At 46.0% G+C, this 25,886-nt stretch overlaps 1 protein-coding gene across 6 annotated transcripts in view; it reads right to left on the minus strand.

Moving 5' to 3' along the window:
• Nucleotides 1-421: 421 nt before the first annotated feature.
• The window catches only part of TMCC3 (transmembrane and coiled-coil domain family 3), a 274,477-nt gene continuing 249,012 nt past the window's right edge, over nt 422-25,886 (minus strand). For all 6 annotated transcript variants that reach the window (XM_032416752.1, XM_032416754.1, XM_032416751.1 and 3 more), the window contains 3 exons: nt 12,708-13,612; nt 10,245-10,380; nt 422-4,823 (listed from right to left, as the gene is read on the minus strand). In XM_032416752.1, the coding sequence (XP_032272643.1) occupies nt 4,521-4,823; nt 10,245-10,380; nt 12,708-13,612 (1,344 nt within the window). In that variant the 3' untranslated portion in view covers nt 422-4,520. The remainder of the gene's footprint in view (nt 4,824-10,244; nt 10,381-12,707; nt 13,613-25,886) is intronic.

Genomic DNA, 25,886 nt, shown 5'->3' on the forward strand with positions numbered 1-25,886 from the left:
TTGATAGCAGGGAGGTTATGCAGGTGGGGGGACAGGGATAATGGGAAATCTCTGTACCTTCTATATCTTTTTTTAAAAAGATTTATTTATTTCAGAGGAGGGGGGAGGGACAGAGGAAGAGAGAGAGAGAATCTCCAGCAGACTCCCCGCTAAGCACGGAGCCCAAGGCAGGGTGTGATCTCATGACCCTGAGATTATGACCTGAGCAGAATGATCAAGAGTAGGATGCTTAACCAACTGAGCCACCCAGACGCCCTGGATATCTCTGTACCTTCTGATCAAGTTTGCTGTGAACCTTAAACTGCTGTAAAAAATAAAACCCATTAAAAAATTGATTTTACACACACACACACACACACACACACACACTTCTACTGAGATGCGCTGACAAATACGACAATTTAAGAAACCTAACTCTTTATTTAACATCAAAGCTAACATCAAATGTTTATTTAAAAAAATAATGGCACCAGCTTTGAAGAGGGTGACAATCTACAGAGAATTTACAATTGTAGGCTGACGTGGAACTACATAGTATCTCACAAAATGGAAATTCTGCAAAAGACCTCACAATGAACATTTCTAGTTTCCATTTTCAGAACTGCTAACTATTGCCTAAACATATCTTAAACACAGAGCACGTTCTGTTGAAATATTTCTCTTAGGACAAAGACAGGAGACACGTTTTAAATAACTTAAAATTGCAACATATACATTATTCCTAAAACAATCAAGGTACATTACTTTCCAGCTTCTTATAAACAGAGAATTGCACTGACTTTAGAAAATTATAGGTTAGATCTGCTTTGTGTCTTCTGGGTTACCAAACTCGTGTTAACTGTACCTTTTAGTTTCTTAACTACTTTTGATGTAAATAGGCCAATATCATTCTTTTCCGTGATTTATCTCTTTAGACCAACTCCTTCCTTAGCACATGGGCTAAACTTTTTGAAACACCTCTCTCCAGATAAAGCTCTGAATTTTAAATAATGCCATTTCGCTCTTCCCCTGGCTCACTCCTCAAAATTATAGAAATACGCAAAATAGGTTGTTTAATTACACATGTTCATATTAATAAGCATCTTGAAATGCTTTTCCAAACCAATACAACTATACTTAAATTTAACACAAAGATGTTCCTCTTTGATGCAAAACATTTTGGTATTTAAAATCCAACCCAAAAGGACACAAATAATCAGGTGCCTGAGGGAATCCAATTCCCGTCACTGTTACCGATCCCATAATTAAACCTGATATGCTGGAGAAATAGCAGGGCAATCAACATACCTAGCAGGGCAATATTTCAATGAAAACAAGAGTGACACAGCAGAAGGGCTGAGGTCCCATGGATGCTAACTGACGGAAAGGGATAACTGCATTATGGGAGAAGGGGCGGGGAGTTTCCGAAAATCTCAGTCTATCAATAGTTCATCGTGATCACATAAGCAAAACCACTAATGGTACATGCTAGAAACTTGGGACTGATCCTACTCTCCATACAAAACCAGCAATGGAGGACTTTTATTTACTGCTTCATTGTGGTTTGAATTTGGGGGGTGGGGATGGGTAGGATGTTTTGTTCTGGCTTCATCATACTCAAAACGTAAGCTGCAATAACTAACTTAAAGCCCACAGAAGAGTATTTTTGGGTTTTTGTTTTGTCCCCAGCAAACTATCATTATCTTGGTGATCATGAAAATAGTATGTCACAAAAAAATCCTGTGCTAGAATGCAACGTCCAGTTTGCTAAGTGAGCAGGTACCTGCCCATCTCACAACTGACTGTGTCTCCAGGTACGTACAAGATGTTTCCTACCGATGAAAGGTGGGGAAAAAGGATTCGTTGACTTAAATATAAACAAACAATTCCAGGATATGTCCTAGCTGGATCACAATTTTTTAATTGAGTAATTTATAAAACTGGATTTAATCCCCTTACACAGGAAAGAAAACACATAACGGGAAGGTTTATTCCTTAAGAAGAGAACAGTAAACTACAGAGAGTAAAGGTCTCCTTGGAGTATATCAGCTTATTAAAAAGCTTCATGAACTTTCAACAAGACTCTAAAATAAATATGCCATGTAGGTTGAGCACATCCAAGTGAAAATAAGGTTATTTGACATCTAATGAGAATCACTGGAAATACAAATTCTGTGCAAAGAAGTCATGATCAGGTGGGATGATTTAGACCCTGGAATATTTCAGAACAGAGCCAGTTTCTAGCAGCTCCTGTTAACAGCTCCAGACTGGAGGGGTTGGTGTGGGCTGTTTTCCATTTTCTTCCCTCCGCTCAGTGGGGAGCAGGCCTGGGAAGCGTCAAAGCCAAGGCTGAGTGGAGCGTGATGGCCTGTGGGTTAGACTTCTCACTCGCTCTCTCTAAACTAACGGCAGCAGCTACGTCCACCACAAGCCCTGGCACCTCCAAAGTGCCTCAGGAAGATTCACAGACATCGAGAGGCGCCCACCCATCCAGCCTGACCCAAGGGAAGTTACATCCAGCCCTCGGCCAAAGGGAGCCTGATGCCCACAGGTAAAGGGAATATAGAAGCAAAAGGAAGCACACCATTCTTTCTCCTTCTCTTCCCTGGATCTGGAACTCTTTTCTGTCCCCTGGATGGGATGGATCACAGTGTATTTACAGCCAACTGGGCAGAACAAGGGAGAGTCTGACAGCGGAAGGGGACACAGCCACGAGATGGGGGTGGGGCTGGTAGCTCCTTCGTCCCTGAATCCAAAATCCATACGGGCAAAGATGTCACGTAATGATGCTTACCATTTTATAAAGCTCGAGTCTGGAATTAGATAGTGGGCATAGTTGCATAAGTTTGTGAATTTACTAAGAACACTGAACTGTAAAGTTAAAAAAAGAAGAAGAAAGCTTGAGTTGTCTGAGTCTCACACACACTGGACTTGTACCAAATGCTTGACTATTCCATTCTCTCAAACCATGGCACACTGTCACATTTTTTCAGGAGGTTTCCCTAACAGCAGCTGTTCGCAAAATATTGCACTTAATTTAAATCCAGGCAATTCGATGTTTTCTGGAAGAAAATGTACACTAACATACATCTTTACGCCTTCAGATAACAGAGCGGATGGTGGGAGGAAGGACCGAACAGCAGTTTCCATTAAAATCTTCTATCTTCGTCTTCGTTAGGTACAGAGAGAAAAAGATTTAAAGGGAAGTATCGTCTGAGAGAAAAAGATTTAAAGGGAAATATCATCTGGGCTGGAAGTAGTGAGCGCATCGCCCCAACAGGCAGAAGCTGTTAACCTTTGAAGGGTTTCACCTCAGGGGAAGAAGCGTGGCCACTCCATTCCCGTGGCACTTCAGTGAGATCCTAAGAGACAATGGACAACCAGACACCAGGTCTAATTTATCAGATTGCGGCTGGTCTTACGGGGTCCTCAGAGGACCCTCTCAGTCTTCATCCAACTGCCACCCCCTTAGACCACATGCCCTGTCTTCCTCCTGCTTCCAGTGCCCCTACCTCAGTGGACTTTCACCTCACACAGTACAATTCTGTTGTCCTTTTTAAAGAAAAAAAAAAACCCACAACATGAGCATCATTTGTTTTCACATGTGCAGTAAGCTTTACAATCCCCCCCAAGACCAGTGAATAAAGTAAATCACATCCTCACAGGGGGTTTATCACAATTAAGATTTGCTGCAATGCAAACCTCCAGAGTGGTGCTTACGGGAGCCTACACTCATGTTCGAGCCATAGTTTGACGTGGGATTTGGAAGCATTTCTACGTGCCTGAAGGCGAGGCATTCGAGAGCCACTTAAGATAGAATCGGGCATGCGGCTCCCTGGGTGTAAGAAGGCAAAAGCCTCACTCATAGATCTTCCCGTCTTACCATTTAAAGTGCAAGAGAACATCTAAGTTAGACTTCTATGGATAAACAGGTGTGCTGTAAGATTTCCACGTTATGGCGAGTCCCACACAATGGACCACCGTACACAAGGGGAACACAGGGGACCTAGTGTCCTGTGTGGACCAGCGGAATGGGTTACACAGGATTTACTGTACTTGCATAGGCCCCAAGTGTCCACCGTGGCCAATGCCTGCATTTCGTCCCTTGCCCAAGTCCTGCCACATCCTTGCTGCATATAGGACTCAGGCAAAATGCTGCCACCGGCCACTGTGAAGCTCAATTTTGATGGAAACTTAAGGGAGACAGAGACTTAACACCCCGTTTCATGTGGGTCATTAATTACGCCAAACGCTCGATGACCAGAGGTTTACCATGCTGGGCTAGTCAGGTGGGCAGGAAATCTGGTCTGATTAAGGCAGTGAGCAACGTGGGGCGAGCTCTGCAACAGGTCCACGTTCACCGAGTACAGGAGCGGACCTGGCAGCTACCACGGCGTGAGGGGACGGAGCTATTTACAACGCACAGCCCAGGCCTGGTTGGCTCGAGTCAGCACAAGTGTTCGCTTTAAAATTTGGTAGTATGCACACAGTCGTCTTTAACACAGAAACGTGAAAGAACGTGAAGACAAGAGCCGGTGGCTTCATCTGGGTATTAAGATCCTTTCTATGGCACACACGATATGGTCCCAGTTTTTACAAAATATTGCAAGAAGCGTCACAGCGAAGAAGGTGCCAAGGATGTGGAGGCGGCTCCTCATCATGGGCGAGACAAACTTGGCGATGGTAGACACGCACACGAGGATGACTGTCATGAAGGCCAGGATCACGTTGATGCACTTCCCCAGGAGGACCTTGGCATTCACGGCGTCTGTCTGCAGAGCTTGCTGCTCTTGCTGGTGCAGCTCCAGCTTAGAGACGCGCGTCTGGCAGGACTCCAGGGCTTCCTGGGGGCAAGAGGGACAGCGAGGGTCAGACGCCGCTGAGACCAGGGGCAACATGTGAGCGCGTACTTAGACATGCGTGAGGCCCCCAGCTCAGGATGCTCGATGCCAAGGCAGCTGCCGACAGCCAAGCGGACAGTGATGATGATGATGATGATGATGATGATGACAAACAAATAAAACGAGAATCCCCAGGCTCATTTATTCTGTTGTTCTTGACAGAACGAGCATGCGTATGCAACCATAAACTACCATCAACGGGGGCTTACAGCTAAGTGTGTTGAGTCTATTTGTATTTGAAATAAAGTACGTAAAATATTGGCATCTGTTGGTATCCTTGGGGACAAACGAGAGGAGTGGTGGGGTTCCATTTTGGGACAGTGGACGACCTCCGGCCGCACAGCAGGTGGTATCTCCAACTGCTAGTCCTTATTTCCACTGCTCAGACTGTGTGTGCAGCCACTTACAGACTCTGGAGGACGAAGGGAGAAGGGATGGGGACAGGACAGATGGTGGGCAACTCTGCTTTCATCTGCTCTGTGAATGCACCATCCAGGGCTACACATTCTCCCTAGTTCTCATTCTTTCTAACACTTCAATTACTAAGTCACCGCTGACTCCCAAGTATCTCTCTGGCCCCGTCGTCTCTTGTGAGATTGACTCACATATCTACATGCCTCCTTGATATTCCATTTGAGAGAGAGAGTGAACGAGAGAGAGAGAGAGAGAGAGAGCATGCATGGGCGGGGGGAGGAGGTGGGGAGTGGAGGGAGAGGGAGAAGCAGACTTCCCGCTGAGCAGGGAGCCGGATGCGGGGCTCGATCGCAGGGCCCCGGGATCATGACCTGAGCTGAAGACAGACGCTTAACTGAGCCACCCAGGCGCCCCTCTCCATCTGAGCTTCTTAAAAGCACCTCCAACGCAGCACGTGCAGACGCGGCTTCGTGTCCTGCACCTTCTCCCGTACCTGCCATCAGCGCTGCTCCCCTCCTGGTGCTCCTTTCCTCAGCAAACAGCACCTGACCCGCCTGGTTCCTCCTTCCAGACACCGCTCTCCTCTAATCTGTCACCCAAGCCCATCGATGCACAGCCTACCGGTATGTGTCTTCTGGTCCGTTTCTCTTCCCCCCGTCTCCCCACTCTCTCCTGCCTCACGTAATGCCAGCCCCCTGCCCCGCTCACCATGCTCTGGCCAGACAGGCTTTTTCACGTTCGGAAAAGAATCATGTTGGGGGCCTTGGTACTGTGCCTGAAATGTCTGCCTCCCCACTCCCTCCCCTCTTCACCGGTGGATGTCCCTCCCCTTTCAGGTCCCACCTCCTCCACTGTCCTGTCCCGAGAGCAGCCCTCCCGGCCCCATCAGAGGCGGTGAAGTGTCCCCTGACCGACAGCCCACAGCTGCGGGAGGACAGGGCGGCCATCAGCCAGGTGCAGGCTGCGCGCCAGGAAGGACCCGACGTGTCTCGGGAGAAACGGACCCGACGAGAGGCAGTACGGTGAGCCCTCGGAGCTCTCTGGCCTACCGTCGGACTCATTTACCAAGACGTGTTTGCTCCATTACAGCACAGCTGTCTTCTCAGGTTGTAAAGAACCCTAAGAGCTGTGACACTGGTTCGCTTTTCTTCTGCTGACTATACTCTGCGCCGAAGATCAGCGCTCTCTGTCACTACAGTAACTTCCATTACATGGGTCAGCAACAGAGGAGGCAAAGCTTCCTCGGATCTTCACATCCGAAGCAGGGCTGGCTCTCTAGGATAGGCACGTGCCCCGGAAACCCTGCATTCTTTTCAACTGCTCGAGCCCACCGTGTCCATTTTAGACACGCCACGGAGAAGGTGACAGACGAGACAGAAGATCAATATTTTGGCAAACTCATCCATCTTTAGTTGGGTACACAAATTACATATATAAATAGGCTGATCTAAGAATTGAATCACCTTAGAACTGCTATTCGTTTTTTACCAAAAAAAAAGAAAACTCCAAGAAAATTTAGTGAATTGCAAGGAATTTTAGTTACAGCCCCCACTAAGAGAGATGCGGCCCCACGATCTTTAGTACTTCCTTGGATCCAGTATGTCACTTACGGGGGATAAGGATGGATGACAGACTGAATTACCCTTAAGCCTTTTTTAATTGGGAATTCAAGGGTGATAAAAAGCAAAACTCGATTTCTTAACACAGAAAAACCCTGGTGTCCCAGTGGCAAGAGGCACCCTCACCCAGGCCGGCTCGTGCGCTGTGGAGCCCTGCCCGTGAGAACAGAACACCGAGAACGAACGAGGAAGCTGAGCGGGCCCGACCGCCAAGGGCCCCGAGAAACATGGCTTCTCCCCAGTATAAGAATTCTCTTCTGGCTGCCTATTATCAGGCAAAGATTTAAGGACTTTCTGTGTATTATCCCATCTAATCCTCCTGACAACCTTTCGAGGTGAAGCTCATTGCTATTTCCATTTTACACACTGAGGCAAAGGGAAACTGAGGCAGAGGGAGCCAGCTTGTCCAGGGTCACACCGTAAGTGCAAAGCCAGGATTCTCACTTTCTCTTTTTTTTTTTTTTTAAGATTTTATTTCTTTATTTGACAGTGAGAGAGAGAGAGATCACAAGTAGGCAGGCAGAGGGAGAGGGAGAAGCAGGCTCCCCACTGAGCAGGGAGCCCGATGTGGGGCTCGATCCCAGGACCCTGGGATCATGACCTGAGCCGAAGGCAGACGCATAACCGACTGAGCCACCCAGGCGCCCCAGGGTTCTCACTGTCTTAACAAAGACGACTGTCAAGTTGCTCACACAGATGTCCTCCTTGCGCTTCTGAGTTAGAGATGAAACCCGAAAAAAGTTCAAATGAACTCTTCTAAATCGTGAAGCCCCCTCTGTGACGTCCCTCCCTTTATCCTTCCCGTGCATCCCTAAAGTAGGTTCCCTTAAAAAAGAACAATATTAACCCAAACTTTCCCCTAAATAAGAAAACCACATATTTAGACATAATCCAGTGGCATCCCAGACATGTTCTAAAAACAGAATGTTCTAATAAAACCGACTGCACTGTTCACCTTGCAACACTTAACATTTAAATGGGTCAAACTCCTTCAACCGGTCCGTGGTGAAGGAGACTGTCCTAACCCAGAGCAGGGGCAAAATCTCCACCACGCTCCTCAGAGGCCAGCGTCTGCCAGCAGCTCTGTCGGACGCTGCGGCTCCCAGAACCGTCCAAGTAGATGCCTGGGACTGGCACAGACTCACAGCCCACGGCACAGAGCAGAACAGAACGTGGGCAGCTGAGACTCCAGCTCACACGCTGCGGGGGAGGGGTGGGGAATCTCCCTTTATGTTTCAGTGTTCTCCCTCGCAGAGTGGAGAAAATAACCACTGCCTACAAAGGAAAGTTGTAAAAACGGAGCTGAGCGCTACGTGGAGAGTATACTTTTTTGTTTTTTTTAAAAAAAGATCAATGGGATGTAAATTGCGGCCGTCGCTATGGAAAACATCACGGAAGTTCTTTAAAAAATTAAAAATAGAACTGCTGTACGATTCAGCAATTCCACTTTTGAGTATATACCCGAAGGAAATGGAATCAGTTCCTAGAAGAGAGATCCCCACCCCCATGTTCACTGCATTACTGACAACAGCGAAGACACGGAAACAACCCAAGAGTCCATCAACAGATGAATAAAGAAAATGTGGTATCCGTACACACAACACACCACAGAATATTATGTGGCCATGAGAAGGAAGGCAATCCTGTCGTGTGCGACAACATGGATGGACCTTGAGGGCAGGTGCTGAGTGCGAGGAGTCAGACAGAGGAAGACAAACAGGCTCTGTGATCTCACTTATATGTGGAATCTAACAAAACCAAACTCACAGAAACAGATGGGTGGTTGCCGGGGGCTGGGGGGGGGGGGTGGCAGGGGAGGGCAAATGGGTGAAAGTGGCAAAAGGTACAAACTTGTAGTTATAAGACAACTAAGTCCTGAGGATATAATGTGCAGCATGGTGACTAGCTAACCTTTCTGTCTTACATATTTGACAGCTGCCAGGAGAGTAGGTCTTAAAAGTTCTCATTTCAAGAAAAAAATGAGTTAACCACGTGAGGTGACGGCTGTTAACTAGACTAACTGTGGTGATCACTGTGCACTATATATATGTATCAAATCATTATGTTGTACACTTTAATGCAAAGGGATACATCAATCATAGCTCAGTAAAGCTGGGAGAAAAGAAAGAGACCCTCTGGTAGCAGGAAAAAAAAAAAGCATTCCAGAAGCCTAGGGTTGTTTGACTACCGTGCTACCATCATATTAATACTGAAACGTGCCATTTTTTTTTTTTAAAGATTTTATTTATCTGAGAGAGAGAATGAAAGAGAGAGAGCACATGAGAGGGGGGAGGGTCAGAGGGAGAAGCAGACTCCCTGCTGAGCAAGGAGCCCGATGCAGGACTCGATCCCGGGACTCCAGGATCATGACCTGAGCCGAAGGCAGTCGCTCAACCACCAGAGCCACCCAGGCGCCTGAAACGTGCCTTCGTTTATAGTGACGCAGCAAGCCCTTCCTTCCCTCCATCCAGATCCGACCAGCCCTGCAAGCCCCACTCTCTCAAGACATTCTTTCACACTCCTTACTCAAGGACTGTTGGCAAGACCTCGGTCCACGTCACTGAACCTCTCTGCCTTAGTCTCCACATCTGAGGAATGGGGAAAACAGTAGAATTGCTTGAAAGCAATTGTTGTGGTGAGGAGTAGATGGGGAGGGAAAAGGCATGTAGAGTGTTTGGCTAGCATATGGCGCATGGTATGCACTCAAGTCCTTGAAATTCTTAACAGCTATCAAATCTACTCTTGTGCAGATGAGTAAACAGATTCAAGGCTTGCTCAGGGTTACACAACTGGTAAATGCCAGACTTGAGACTGAAATGCAAGATTTCACCACAGAATGACCGACTGCCCCACCAGTTCCCAGCTTGTTGGCCACTGTGTGTCTGAATCCTGTGGCTTTCACCGTCTGCACCATGTCACTTGGCCCCTGCTCCTGTTTTTTGAGCTGCTTGGCAGCTGACCTAATCCTGACTTCCCCCCACCCCCACTCAAGTAAGCTTCTTGAAGGCAAGGTCTGCCTCACGTTTAGAAAGTTTTAGCAGTTTTGGTGGTGGGGGTGGGGGAGGAGGAGAGGTTATAGGCAATGGTCTTGGGTAGATAATAAATATTTGTTAACCCAAAAAGGTACACAGAGAATAGCCTCTTTACTCAGTGACACTTGTGACATGAGCTAATGGGGCTAATAAGGTGGAAGAAGAGGGTGCAGAGAAACCATTTTGCTCCCCGTGCCAGAAATCCTTTAGGGCTTACGGGTAATGCGTTTACAGTTTGTTAAATGAATCTGAGGCTGGGACGAGCCCGCGTGAGCGTGTAGTGACGAGAGGAACGGTACCTGGATGTCCCGTGAGCGCTCGTAGGCCTGGTAAGCCACCTTCTCCTCGATGCTGGCAAGGCCCTGCTTCAGGTTGGCGGTCTCGTGCTGATGCAGGTCTGTCAGGTCATGGAGCTGGTCCTCCAGGTGCTCGTACCTTTGCAAAGAGAGGAGCTGATTCTGAGTGTGACTCTCCAAATGCCTCCTTGTTCTCAGTCCCTGGAAGACTATGTTTCCAAAAGAATACGTCTAGGGGCGCCAGGGTGGCTCAGTTGTTAAGTGTCTGCCTTCGGCTCGGGTCATGATCCTGGGGTCCTGGGATTGAGCCCCACGTCGGGCTCCCTGCTCGGCGAGCCTGCTTCTCCCTCTCCCTCTCCCTCTGCCTCCTGCCCCCATGCTGTGCTCTCTGTCAAACAAATAAATAAAATTAAAAAAAAAAAGACTACGTCTAGCTGTGGGGAACACACTTTTGGAGAACACTGAATTCCAGCTCTAGGAAGGACTGGTCTCTGCCATCTTAACTTCTCTGTCCTCACTCCTGAGGTGACACGCACACCAAATTCGGCATTTCCACCCACATCGGACAAGCACCTTCACTGGTTGCAGTTGATGACAGAACAGACCTGACACGTTCACCAAGGCTGGTCAAGAGACAGGGCTGCCTGGCACCCCAGGGCTCCCCGCTCTCCTGCCTGCACAGAGCCTTCTGGTTCACGGGCACGGCTCTCACACACCAGAGCCCACGAGGAAAGAACCAACTTCTCTACTAGAGCCAATTCCACCATTTCCCAATGTATCCTCTAATTCTGAAAACATGTTTCCGTTCTTGGAACTTAAGTGCCGATGAAAAATTAAGCTCATTACGAATTATAAATAGCTTATCGGGTGGCATTTCCAGAAGTCCAAATCTTAAGTAACAGAAGAACAAAGATTTCCATCCCCACCTCCCATTTTCCTCACAGAAGAGGGACTGGTCTTATTATATTCAAAAACTTATAATGTTTATTTGAAAACAGGAAGCACTGTTTGGGGAATGCCTTAGTCTGAAATGACTTCTCTCAATGTCAGTGTTAGGGGCTTACAGAGGTCACCTGATAGAGTCATTAAAGGGCGAGAGAGAGAAAGAGGGAAGGAGGGAGGGAGAGAGATTGCAAGATCATATGTCAATTATACCTCAGGAAAAAAAGTAAGACCAAAAAAATATAATGCAGATTTAATGATTATTCTCAGCTAGGACTTCATAGGTATCCAATGTTGGTGTAAAAGCCTTTTAAAGATCTCTTATAGCAAGCAATACAGTGGCTAACTCCGGAAGATCACAAACATAGCTATATGACAAACAAGAATAAAAACTGTCCTACATTTATGTAAATGGGTATTTGTGACAGGATAAAATTTGGATCCAAAGAGTACTGTATGCCAAACTCTTCAGATGGAATTAAAGTCAATATTCTCTGGAAAACCTGTGACTCAATAATAGTTATGTGACAAAGAAACCAAAGTCAAAGATGTATGCTGAAAGTTTTAAAAAACTGCTGAATAAAACATAGTAAGAGCTGGAAAAAAAGCCACATTTCTAAATTAATACCATCTAGGAGATATAAAATGTGTAAGTAAAATTTAAAGTTTAATCTTACAATATGTAATGGGCATTGAATTTTTTTAATCTACATTTTTACAAGTTAACATATTCATTTTGTCCAAAAAAAAGAAATTAACTTTTGGGGGCACCTGGCTGGCTCAGTCAGTGGAATATACGACTCTTGATCTCAGAGTTGTGGGTTCAAGCCTCACGTTGGTGTAGAGATAACTTAAAAAAGAAAGAAAGTCTTAAAAAAAAAAACTTTGGGGAATCTTTTTACTGGGGAAATGGTGGAAAATCACTTTTTATTAATATTTTTATTAATAAGTTAGAAGCACATAGAAGCCAGCCTACAAAATACCTTTTAAAATCGGCTAATATAATTCTCAAGATTTGAATTTACATTCTACTCTGAAGATTTCTTTTGAAGACTCTTCATTTAAGGAGAAAAGTTCAATGTGCAAAATATAGTATATAAAAAAAAAAGTGTACTACATGAAGACTTTAAGATTGATGTAGCAAAGAAAATCGACGTTGTTGAACAATGCAGTGGTTTTTTACTTGACAATTACTACAGAGGAAAATAAAATACAGATCTGTGAATTAGTGTAATGAAACTGCATCCCAGAAGTCTACTGAGTCAGGAGCTCAGCGTGCACGAGTCATAGACCACAGTGACATTTTAAAAGACTCACAAAACTTCCTCTAAAGCGTCAAACTGTAAGTCACGAGTTATAAAGCTTAGCACCATGAGGTAGGAAAAAAACTACTGATTCTTAACTTTTTTGATCCATATCCACATTCGTGGAAAATACAACCATCAGCGTATCACTTTCAAGAAGGCAATCTGGCGGCAGTAAGTCATGCTTCTGAAAGAACTGCAAGAGAATAAGCTGAAATACCTGTATCTTTCCTCTTGCAGCGTCTGAGAAATAAAACCGTATTCTCTCTTGAACTGCACTTTGAGCGCTTCGATGTCCTCAGCCAGCTGAGCCTGCGTGTCCTTGATCTCCCTCAGCTCCTCCAGGACCACGGTCAGCTTGCCCTGGCTGTCCAGCGCGCCGGCTCCACTGGCCCCGAAGGACTGGTTCCCGTTACTGTCCGCGGAGCCCGACGTGCCGCTTGAACACTCGTCGTCGCTGCCGTACTTGGGTTTGTTCACGATGGTGGCGCTGCCCCCGTAGGCCCGGGGACTCCCCTCGGGCCGAAACTCCTCTAAGGAGTTCTTCAAGTGCGCGATGTTGTCGGCGCTGCCGAACTTATTCCGGATCAGGTTGGCGAACTCTCTGGACTTGTTGAAGACGAACACGGGCGGAGTGAGGGACACGCCTGGCACGCCTGACTTCCCGCACTCCTGGCCGGGGGGAGCAGTGCGAGACTTCGCGGGGACATCTCTCAGAGAGTGGAGGTTGTCTTTGGAAATGTCCTTGGAGCTTCTGGAGGCTCCGTTCTGCTCGAGCTCCCTGAGCTTTCTGTGATACTGCTCTAACTTCTTCTGGAGCTGGGCGATGGAGTGAGCGGACTTCTGATTCTTCTTCTCGAAGACCTGCTTGATGCGGCCGGCCTGCTGCTTATCCGCACTGCTGACCAGTTTCAGATACTCCGCAACATTCCCATCGCGGGACGTCTGCTCAATTTTTATCTGCTCTGTCACCTTCAGGATTTTTTGTTTCAGGCTGTCTGCACTGAGTTTGACCTTGTGGAAGTCCAGGATGCCATCTGGTACATCAAAGTTGAGGTTGGTGTCTGACCCCCCTCGGCGAATATTCGGGGGCAGGCTTAAGGTATTCATGTCATGACGTTCTACCTGCAAGAGACAGGGAAGAAGCACTTTAAGGTTGGAAGTCAAAGGCATAGTTTTTGTGAGAGAATCTGTGCACACACAACAAACATACTTCAGGTCCCAGATTTTTAAACTGCAAGTATTCAGGGGCACCTGGGGGGCTCAGGCGGTTGAACGTCGGACTCTTGGTTTCGGCTTGGGTCATGATCTCAGGGTCATGAGATCGAGCCCTATGTGGGCTCCGCAATCAGCAGGGAGTCTGCTTGAGATGTTCTCTCCCTCTCCCCACTCGTGTGTGCGCACTCTCTCTCTCTCTCAAATAAATACATAAATCTTTAAACTGCAAGTATTCATGAGATAAAAACTCCCTATACTATCCTCCCCAGTTGAATAGAGGGCAGTCTAACTCCGTCCTGCATCCATGTGTACTAACTGTGAGATGCTGGTCTCCCAGGGTGTCCGATGCTTTGTCTGATTAGATGACAACTGCCAGTTGCCAGGGTAGAAAATGCATAATGGCACAAGGTTACCAATCAGTGCTAGTTTCCCAAAATGCCCAGGTAACTGGGGTGTCTGCCATGCCCCATTCACTGTGAATTGCAGCACTGTGGGAAATGCACCCAATTCAGAACCCAATCATTTAACAGAAGAATGAGAAAATAGTTTCAGCAGGTACATTCATCAACACAAGAAATTATTTTCTTTTTAATGGAATCATTAAACAGATGTGATAGGAGATTAATTTTACTGAGTAATACAACTGTATTTAGATGTGGAAATGAACAACCCCCAACCACAACTGAAGTGATTTAAAAACAAGAACAAGTGGTAATACTAAGTGAAGTGGCTTTCTCACTGAAGGGCCACCACCTGGGGAAGAAGTGCAAAGTATCAGTGAGCATCGTGGCGAGGAGCGTTAACTAGTTTGTGCTCCAAAAGGGAAAGGCAAAGGTAGTCTGGGCGCTAGGTACTATGGATGTTTGTATGTGTCATCCTGTTCAATCCTCACTACCATGCCAGGTAGAGACTACATTAAACCCATGTACGTACAAACTGAGATGGCAAGAAGCAGGATTTGAACCCAAGTCACCCTAACTGGTTTCTCTTTCTACGTCAGGACACCCTACCAAGATGTCCCCAAAGGACTAAAGACAAGCCTTTGTAGGGTCTGAATGTAATCTCTAAACAAAGGTTCATAACATCTCAACCAAAGCAGCTTACTTGTCAAGTTAACTGCCCTTTGATTAAAATAATGCCTTGACACAGAGTCTCAACGGAGACCAAACAGGAGACAATATTAGGCACAAGTTATCTTGTGTTTTAGGGAAGAGTAGGCAGAAACAGCAAAATATTAATAAGATACTAACACATCTCCCCCTGCCCAAGTGACCCAGACTTGAATGCATTCATTTCCAACAATGAAGTATTAACACTCTGTCCCACGAAAAATCCTACCCAGTGCTTTTTCCCAGAGAAAGGAGCCCAATGGCATGGTGGGACACAATCCCAGGTTGGTGAGTCAGTCCTCCTACACAACTCACAAAAGTTTGTTAACATTATTTCTTGGCCCCTCTCCTCCAACACACAATTTTGCTACAAATAAGAAACACTGGGTGTTTTTATCTGGCAGAAGAGCATCACGTAGGAAAGGCTGGAAGGAAATAAATACCAAATCACTTGTAAGACTAGAAAAAAGGATTAAAAAATTGTGATGTCACCTGGTCAAGATGGACGGATGGGTGTAGGGAATAAAGAAAGTATAGGATCATCATCTTCAAGTCCCAGAGAGATGACCATGGGGAGCTCAAGGAAACTAGGTACATGGCTCGCTAGTGAACCCAAACAGGAATGGGTTCAAACACAATAACACAGAATGCACAAAATCTAGAAAATGATTATTTGGGGCACACAGGGCAATCTGTGGTAACTGTACAATCAAGAAGCTACAAATTTGATTTCACTGGAGATATTCACTGATCTAATTATGCTATTCTACTTCTCAGAAACTTTCTTCGGCTCCCCAGAGCCTCCCAAATTAAATAATACAACCCGGCCACTATAAGGCCTCGCTTACCTGTCAGGCCTAATGGATGCCATTCATCTTAAGTGAACCATACAACCCAAAGTTCCCAGAAGGTATGTGAATTATCTATGGATTTTCTCATATGAAGGGTGCCTACCACCCATCCACTTCTGCTTATCAAAATCTCACATATTCTGGAAGATCCTCTTAAAATCCCACTTGTGCCATGAAGCTGTTTCTAGTCCATCAGAAAGCTGCCTATTCTTTCTGTGATCTTCCATGTTGCTTTTGTGGCACCACGTGAAGCATCCGTGTATCCCTCATCCGTGGATTCGATCCCCCACAGAGTACAGGCTCCTTCAGGTGAGGGATGTGCCATACTGTACCCAGTCTGTAGTGTTAGTTCTGTCCCTATTCACACGAGGCTGTTGATAATGTTTGCTGAACTCAAATGACATCATTCTTTATTCTAGGAGAGTCACACTGAAATCACTTAAGATATATTTTAATAGAATCAAGAAAATGACCTTGGACGTTCTGCCCATATGGACCTGATAATTTCAGGCAGAGCTGTTTTCCCAATAGCTGGGTAATAAGTTCTATACCATTTCAAACTGTTTCAACTAAATGGAGATTTTTCTGAGGATCAGTGTGCAACAAGATAACACAAATACAGACTTTTAAACTTTAACTGAAGTATAATTTACACACAGAAAAGAGCACACATAAGAAGACTAAAGCTCAATGAACTTTCACAAACTGGATACACTGTATAACCAGGACCCAGTAAAACAAAACAAACAAGCAAACAAAAACAAAGGGGCGCCTGGGTGGCTCAGTCAGTCAAGCCTCTGGCTCTTGATTTCAGCTCAGGTCGTGATCTCAGGGTTGTGAGATCCAGCCCCGAGTTAGGCTCTGTGCTGGGCATGGAGGCTGCTTAAGATTCTCTCTCTCTCCCTCTCCCTCAGCCCCTCTCCCTCCTTCGCTCTCTAAAAAACAAACAAACAAAACAACCCAATAAAACAAAACTGAAGCTCCCCGTACCCCCTTCAATCATAAGTACCTCACCCCCACCTCCGGGGGTAACCACGAGCCTCACCTCTAACAGCATGCCTTAGTTTTGACTAGTTATCACTCACTCTTCTTGTCTTTTTTGCTCCACTTTGTCTATGAGAGTCCGAAGACCTTGTTTTTACCCTCTGGAGCTCAAAGATCAGATTAAGTTATTTTAAGAAAAAACACCCAAACCTGCTTGGTACTGAGAAGTCCACCATGTTGGAAGATGCAGAGGCTTTTACACTTACCTTCCCAAAAGCAGCACTAAGTCACCACCTGTTCCTCCTTTAATCCTCGACCCCACCTCAGCTGGCCACCCAGCACTGGCGACCCGATAGGTCAGGACAGCCTCGAACACTCAGGAGTGTTTGCACACAGAGAGTTGCCTGACTTCTAGCTCACTTTAAAGTTGTAACAATGCTTGGCATGTCCTCGAGAGTCCACGTTGGGGAAAGGGACAGCATTCAAAGCTCAAATCAATCAATCTTACTGCTCGTCAGCAAATCTCAGTTACAAATGTTTGATGAGGGTAGAAGGTTGAAACTATTGTTGGGCCGCACCTTTTTATAGCCTTTTACAGCCCTAGCTCTGCAGGGTAATTAAGAGTCAGCTGTACACATCACTACCAGATGCCCACAGTTCCCTAAATTCCGAGGGAAATTTCCTCTATGAGCTGGGGAGAAGGCTGTGGGCGTCCTCCGTCCTCCACTTAACCTGGAGCCGGCCCCGCGGGTACCTGCGCTCAGTACAGCCGTTTCAGGCGGGACCCACGGAGGACAAAGCTTCCCGGCTGACCCGGCGTCAACGTGCACGTGAACTGTGTGCATCAGGACATGCACGTCCCAGTTTGGGCACTGACAGCAATTGGTCATGTGTTCTTAGCTAAATCAGGTCACTTCTGTAGGCTTCAACTTCCTCATCTATAAGGAGATCAAGCCAGACTACTCAGAGCTAACACTGCAAAATTCCATGAAATTGAATCCAAGCTATCTTTACTGTGACACGTTATCATGAAATAGTCAAGACCCTGGGCTCTGGAGACAAGAGTGCTTTTGGTTTCAGTCTTGACGCCACTCTTATGAGCTGTGTGACTTCGGAAAAATGACCTCGTCTTTCTGTGTCTCAGTTTCCTCTTCTGTCAAATAGAGATAGTCCTTCTTCAAAGAGTTGTGAGGAATAAATGAGACAAGGCACATAAAGTACTTAAAGAGTTCCTGGCACAGAGGATGATTTCAAAAAAAGGTTTGCTATTGTTGTCATTCTAATCTCGTTTAAAAATGTACCTGTATGTAAAAATGGAAAGGAAAACAAGCTCCACACAATGGTTATCTTTGCACGGTGGGGTTAAGGGGAGCCATTCTTCTTATTATGTTTCCGTATTTTCCAATTCAAAGAAGATAATGAACACAAATTACCATTTTGGCAGAAGAGATACTATTTTAAAAAAATGACTGCTAGCCCCTTTCAGTACGCTTGGAATTACCTGGTTATTCTTCGTGTATGAGGAAGGCAGACCACCAACATCCTAGTGAAAAGCCATTCCTAATAACATTTTCCTTCCAGCAGCAGAAACATTTCCCCTGTCACCTCAATGTTCTGGAACAAACGCTACAGAAAAGCCTAAGCCCTGGACTAACGTCAAAAACGGACACTGAGTCATCTCTGCAACAATGCAAGCTTCCAACCCAGCGTAAGTGAGCTCACCTTGCTCACCGGGAAGCCAGGCCCAGCTCAGTCACTGACAGTACAGGGCTGCTCGAACACTGTGCAGGCTTCCAAAGAGGGCTCTCTCCATGACGTTGCACATTTAACCCCTAAAAGCTCCCAAGGAAAATGAACGAAAGGGAAGGATAACCCGGGCAGAGGCACACCACGCAAAACCCCACCCAAGAGAACTGGGAAAGGGAAAGCGAAGAACAGGGGTGAATGCCTGGAGGGCACAGGCTGAGGCTCCAGGGCTCACTGAGGGGCCGGAACATGCAGACGCACGGAGAGGTCAGAACTAGGGAGACAGAACAGCCGAGGCCTGAGACAATGAACCTCTGGCGTTAAGGAAAGCTGCTCGAGCTCATCAGTCGTACAAGGAAAGAGTCAGGTCCTTCAAACCGGCTGTCATTTCCCAAGCGACAGGTACTTCCCAGCACACAGGAGGGTGCTTGCAAGGCCCCCAAAGGAGCTGCAAGTATCCAAAGGCGCTCACAAGTCCTCGTGGCCAGGTGTCCGAGCCAACACAGCTGACATTCTGTCCTCTCACTCATTTTGGCCAGAATCTAACTTCAAGTCCAGAGGCAGGGCTGTTCCTGTGGCTTGCCCATCATAATGTGCTACGCTTCGCTGTGGCAATAATGCCAAAATCTCAGTGGCTAAAAAAAAAAAAAGGAAAGAAAGGAAAAAAAGAAAAAGTTCCTTTCTTGCTCGTACTAACAAGACGGCTGGCAATCAGCCGCAGCCCCGGGGCTGCGAGGGAGCGTGCCATGTTGCCGGTGGCCGTGGACGTGGCAGGGGACTTGGCGAATCATTCGCTGGGGCCTAAAGACTCCCACCAGAAGAGACACCTGTGGTTTCCCCTGTTCACCGCACTGGGCTTAGCTGATCTCAAGGGACATACACGACAGGGAAGTAAAATCCTGCCACATGCCCAGGAGGAAAAATGTCATGTTAGGGACACAAGTGGCATCTCATTTGTTAAAAATTCTGAGATATCGGGGCACCTGGGTGGCTCAGTCGTTAAGCGCCTGCCTTCTGCTCGGGTCATGATCCTGGGGTCCTGGGATCGAGCCCCACATCGGGCTCCCTGCTCCGCGGGGAGCCTGCTTCTCCCTCTCCCACTCCCCCACTTGTGTTCCCTCTCTTCGCTGTGTCTCTGTCAAATAAATAAAATCTAAAAAAAAAAAAAAAAAAATTCTGAGATATCTTCTACTGTTATTACTATTTTACAAATGAAAAAACCAGGCCCAGAGAAGTTGCCCAGCAGCACACAACTAGTAAGTGGTAGAGTGAGGACTGAAACCCAGGCGGTCTGTCTCCAGAGCCTGCCTCCCTAACAATGACTGAGTACTTGTGGGATGAGTCACGCATTGTGCTACACAGTTTTTTTAGTATTCACATATTCTTCATGCTAACTCTATCTGATGAGAAAAGCAAGGCTTATAAGGAATGTATCTGTGGGGTGCCTGGGTGGCTCAGTCGGTTAAAGTGGCTGCCTTCAGCTCAGGTCACGATCCCAGGGTCCTGGGATCGAACCCTGCATAGGGCTCTCTGCTCAGCAGACAGCCTGCTTCTCCCTCTCCCTCTGCCTGCCCCTCTGCCTACTTGTGCTCTCTGTCTCTGTCAAATAAATAAATATTTAAAAAAAAATAAAAGAATATATATGTTTCTTGATGTCCTCCATAGATAATAAATAGCTTAGCTGGGGCTTCACTCTGATACATGAAACACGCAAGATACAGAACCTAAGCTCAGCCGCCAACTATGTGAGAACCCATTCCGCAGTGTCCCTTCCACGGGCACCCGGACTTGTGGGAACGCTCTGCGTTTGGTTTAGATCGCTCTGTCAGCACCCTCTCCCTCCCACAGGCTAACCCTGAAATCACCCCCCATGCCGCTGCCCGCCCGCAGCCCAGGGGCGCTGGCTGCAACCACACCAATCTCAGGTCGGGTACAGCCTGTCCATCCATTCTCCTTCGTCCGTGCTGCGAAACAGGCACAGTGGTTTAGGCAGAGTAATTCTGAGGATTAAAAAAAAAAAGCTTACTGCTTTTCTTGAAATCACGGGCAGGCATTTACAGTCACTAAGACAAGAAAGAGAATGAGAGAAACAAGGCAAAAACCAGAGAAGTGAGATAAGAGACCCATGGAGAAGAGGCAAGCCGCATCTAACTGAGGGGTTCAGTTCTGGACGCACATGGGGAAAGGCACCCAGCAGATAAGCCATGGCTCTGCTCTGCCTGCAGAGAAGAGAAGACCACCCTGCCATAGCTGGGTGATATGGCAGAGAGAACAAGGTGCTGCCCAGCATGGCCCTTTAGGGGGTACGTTTTTTATGTTCTACCAAAACATGTGAGCTTTGTATCACTTTGCTGCTAGTAATACACACAACACTACTAAGCCACCTTCCGTCCTGCTACTCTGTGGTAACTGGATATGCGCTTGCAAAACATCGCGCCACTCAAGAAACATGAAACCCAGGGAAGCCAAGCAAATCCCTGGACGCTAGCACCCAACACCTCATTTTCTTGCTAAATGAGCTAATCTGCACTGGAGAAGTCAGTCTGAAGGCCTGCTGAGCATCCTTATCATGACACAATGAATACAGTCATGTGGATACCTACACAGAATATTCAGAGCCTACAGTTTAGAAGAATGCCCCTTTCCCTGCCACCACCTGCTCGAAGTGAAGAACCGTAAAGCTCTGCATATAGTACCCAAAAGGATATTTTATTGGTAAAGTGTCTTCATAAAATGTTTGTTCTAATTAGTTTAGACAAAGAACAGTTCTTTCTTCTGTAGTTCAACTCTGACAAGAGTACACCGTGAACTTCTTTTAAGTGTGTGTCAGTAAAACCTTCCCAGGAAAAGGACTGAACTTCTTTAAAGTTCACGGTGTCCAGGACAGGAACTGAGTCACTAGTTTTACCATGCAGGTTTTATTTTCTCCTGCCTCTTCCTCTCTTAGCATCACTGACAAAAGAAACTCAACAGCATCACAAGTTCTAGTTCTTGCCTGCAGGTAACGTTCACCTCATTACTCTGGGATTAAGGATCGTTAGGAACAGGGGCTGGAGTACACATCCCTTTGCTGGACCAATCCTTTATCCAGACACTGCAAATTAACAGACGAAAGGCGATTAGACAAAGTGTTTAAGGCTCTCAAAAACAAATTCTTCAAGCATCTTCAAGCACTTACAAACACCCAATACTGTAATTAGAAATAATTAGCTTCTCATTAAGCCTCTACCAGGCAGCAGTGATAACCTACTTTGAGTTACGTGCACTAGAAAATGTAGATGTCTTCAAAATAGCTTAAAACTCACACTTTTGATTGATACAAACTCATCCCTTACAAAATGAGTCTGACCTAGTAAATTTCCTGGATGCTTCTGTATAATCTACAGAAGAATTAAATGCAAGAGGGGAAAAAGCCGGATGGGGAAGGCTAGGGTAACGAACATCAAGCAACGTACGCCGAATACCAACTGCAGGTAAAGGACAGCCACGGTCCGCTGGGGCAGACCATACAGGCACGTGAAGCGACACCAAAAGGGGGCTCTTTCCAAGAGAAAGGAGTTTCTGGGCATCACCTGTACCTCAAAAAGAGGCAAGTTTGGGAAAGGGAAGCGAGCCCCTACCACCTGCCCCTCACCCCTACAGGCCAGGCAGTAAGAACGCAACCTTCTAGAAGGAAGGGCTCACAGCTCCTTCTGGTGGGGAGATGTGGGATGGTGCGTTCTAAAGAAGGGGAAGCAGGAAACTCCAATTTTAGGACTAAATGCAGAATAAACATCATTGTGGCTTTTAGTCCCTACACTTAGAAGAAACTGAGGGGTGTGAGAACCCCTGGGCCCTGACCTGACCACTTCCGGGGGGCGGGCTGGAATCCTCCCTGCCAGGGAGCTACTCCCCACCAGTTTCTGGCAGTGTGTGTCGGTAAAACCTGCGCAGGAAGAGGACTGAGCGCTTGCCTTGAGGGCTGGGGGAGAGGTGGAAATAACCACATGATGGTACTCCCGAGAACCACCCCAGGAACCGAGCAGGAGAGGCAGCTCTGAAGGAGGGGAAAAGGATGGGTCTGCAAGCCCTTAGCCGGTGAGCAGGAAGAAGGGCATTTACTCACTGCTTCCCTCACCCCCAAAAGGCAGAGGGTGGGGGTTCTTGGGAAGAACGTGCGCTTAACCTCAGCTTCTCAGTGATAACCCTGAAGCCAGCACTGCCCTTCAGTCTTTCGGCATGTCCTATCCAAACGAGGTCTCGGAGGACTTCTTAGCACCCTCTCAGACACAAAAGACAATGACTAACTTCACATGAGGGGGACTGACCTGCCACAGAAGTTAGACTCTCAGCACTGGGAGAATCCTTGCAGATCTCACTTGGCTTAATGCCCGTTTTAAAAAATAGCAGCTTGACTATGAACCCTAGTGACTGTCATTTCAATCCACATTCTGTTCATCAGAGGTACCTTCCCCAGAAAATGTAATTGTCCCTACAAGGGAAAGTAACTTGTCTACTAAAGTACAGCTTCTTAGACAAATACATAAAGTGAATATAATAGTCAACACGCTAGGGGTGTCTATCAGATAACAATCATCATGTTGCCCTTTGTGCCTTGGGTGCTAGGAAGTTAGAACCAAATGAGTAACTGTTAGACCTGGTGATTAGCCTTCCCCTCCTTTTTTTAAATTTTTTTATTTTTTGACATTACTGCTCCTCTATTTCCCATGTGCCTTATCATAACTTCTTAGGAGAAAGAAGTAGGTGGACCATACTCTATAGATGCTAAGTATGTCATCCTGCCTGGAGGTGAGCGCTATACTCTCATTCCCATATGTAATAGGGGGAATGTGGTCAAACATACCCAGCTCATAAATTGGAACAGCTACTTCTGTCCCCCATTGCCAGGGCACCCAGAGAAAGCCACACTAGAGGTCACAGCTTGGTTTGTGTCCTTCAAAAAGTTGCTTAATAAGACTGAGCCAGGAAACAGAACTTGATACTCAGGCCCCAAAGTACATTCCCAAAGCAAACCTAAGCCTCATCATTAAGTTATTCTCTGCACGTCAGGGTTTAATTTGTTTTGGGTACTATAAAAAAAAAAATTGCATATGTACTAGATAATCTGTAGTATAGAATTTTGTTATAAATAGGTCAGAACACAACTAGGCATCAGATAGGGCTTAGAAATAATATACTTAACTTTGAGGTAGAAAAAAACCTGATCCTTAACAGTTTCTTTCCCTTTTGCAATATGGAACTTATTTCCTTTATGCAATTTTATTTTTTCTAATGTAAGCCAGCAGTATTATCACCAAATAGCAATTAGAAATAAAAATCTCCCTTTCATTCTCCCAAAATCATAAACAGCATCATATTCAAGGAAAAAAATGTTAGTGTCCACGAAAAGCACATTCAATCAACATTCTAGTATTTATTTTTCGTATGGAAGTTGTGTTAGGCTTCAAATGAGGCCAAGCAATATAAAAACTCTCATTGCCTTGGGCCAAATAAAACTATGTTTTTAAAAGATAAACCAGATCATGTCCTGTGTTCCTTCTGAAAACATTTAAAATTCCCCAGATGAGGGATGCCTGGCTGGCTCAGTCAGTAGAGCATGTGACTCTTGATCTCAGGGTCATGAGTTCAAGCTCCACGTTGGGTATGAAGCCTAATAAAAAAAAAAAAAAAGAAAGAAAGAAAAAAAGAAAAGTAATAAAAAAAATTCCCTAAAGAGTGAAATCCTTAGCAAAGAATTTAGAACTCTCTTGATCAGGGCCCTACCTTAGCCATAGTCTAGGAGACTCGTCCATAATGATAGTTTGAGCACACGTATGCACAAGGCACCAGAGAAAGGCTGGAGCTTTATATACACTCATTTAATGCCCACAGCTCCACGAAGTAGGTGTCAAGAGCTGTGCTTTCCAAATTTGGAATGGGGAGGCATCAAATAAGTTGTGATTATAGCTACTAAGGAACGAGGACTTGTACCAAAGTCTAAGCTTTTAGCCTTTATCTTATTCCATTACTCCAATAAGCCCCTGAATGCTTCATGCACTTTCCTATTTCAGCGTGTTAAGTGCCTGTTAGTTCTTCACCCCTAGCGTGGCCTCGCATGTCTCCACCCCGATTTACCTTTCAAGGACCAGTTCAAACACTGCCTCTTCCACAAAGCTACCCCCACTCCCATGTTGCTTCCTTTTTGCTCTCTACAAAATTTGCTTTTATCCCTTTAACAGTGCTTATTCTGCTAAGTATCTAATATGTAGAACATTTGGCCCCCCACTATATTGCAGCCTTGAAGGGACGCAATGTCTAATAAGCCACCTGTGTCCTGCCCCACATTCCTTCCTCAATAGGACCTTAGTCTCCGTTGCTCAGTCAGTGGTAGACAAACAGCCAACTGGAGCAGGCCGCTGTCCCACAGGTTCACAATCTCTCAGCTGCTAGTGATGAGATCAAGGAGAACCTGCAGCTGAGTTTATTCAGGATTATCTTCCAGACAGACTGGACTGCAGGCGGTTAATGGCTCATGATTCATGCAAAAGATCAAATATTCAAAAACTGACGTGTTGCATGGCTTTCTGTTGTTCCAAACAGAATACAACAGGTGACCAATTAACAAATGACAAATATTGGGGCGCCTGGGTGGCTCAGTCGTTAAGCGGCTGCCTTCGGCTCAGGTCATGTTCCCAGGGCCCTGGGATCAAGTCCCACATCGGGCTCCCTGCTCCGCGGGAAGCCTGCTTCTCCCTCTCCCACTCCCTCTGCTTGTGTTCCCTCTCTCGCTGTGTCTCTGTCAAGTAAATAAATAAAATCTTAAAAAAAAATGACAAATATTAAGATCCACAATGTACAGAATACGCAGGTGTACTATTCCCTTGCTCCCTGACATTTTCCCTGCAGTCACCATCATAACTGTTAATGAGAATCCACGTGCTTGCTCCCTCTAACACACTGATCCATTATTTGTGATGGCATAAGGATGCATGCACTCTTTTACTGCATTAAATGAAAAACTTGAAACAATAAGAGATCTACTGCCCCAGCAACAGTAACAAGTGTAGTTCTCTGTCCCTTAGGAAATCATAATAGAAGGTGAACACAAAAATAAAGGAGTCCTTTTATCCTCCAAAGTCTAAGAAGGCAATGATTTCCTTTAAAGGACAAAAGCAGGCCTCAAGAATGGTCCGAGACGTGGATGGAACTGGAGGGTATTATGCTGAGCGAAATAAGTCAAACAGAGAAAGACATGTATCATATGACCTCACTGATATGAGGAATTCTTAATCTCAGGAAACAAACTGAGGGTTGCTGGAGTGGGGGGTGGGGTGGGAGGGATGGGGTGACTGGGTGATGGACACTGGGGAGGGTATGTGTTTTGGTAAGCGCTGTGAATTGTGCAAGACTGTTGAATCACAGATCTGTACCTCTGAAACAAATAATGCAATATATGTTAAGAAAGAAAAAAAGAAGAAGAATGTAGCAGGAGGGGAAGAATGAAGGGGGGGA

The sequence above is a fragment of the Phoca vitulina genome, unplaced genomic scaffold (assembly GCF_004348235.1).
Source record: "Phoca vitulina isolate PV1807 unplaced genomic scaffold, GSC_HSeal_1.0 scaffold19, whole genome shotgun sequence".
Taxonomy (NCBI): Eukaryota; Metazoa; Chordata; class Mammalia; order Carnivora; family Phocidae; genus Phoca; species Phoca vitulina.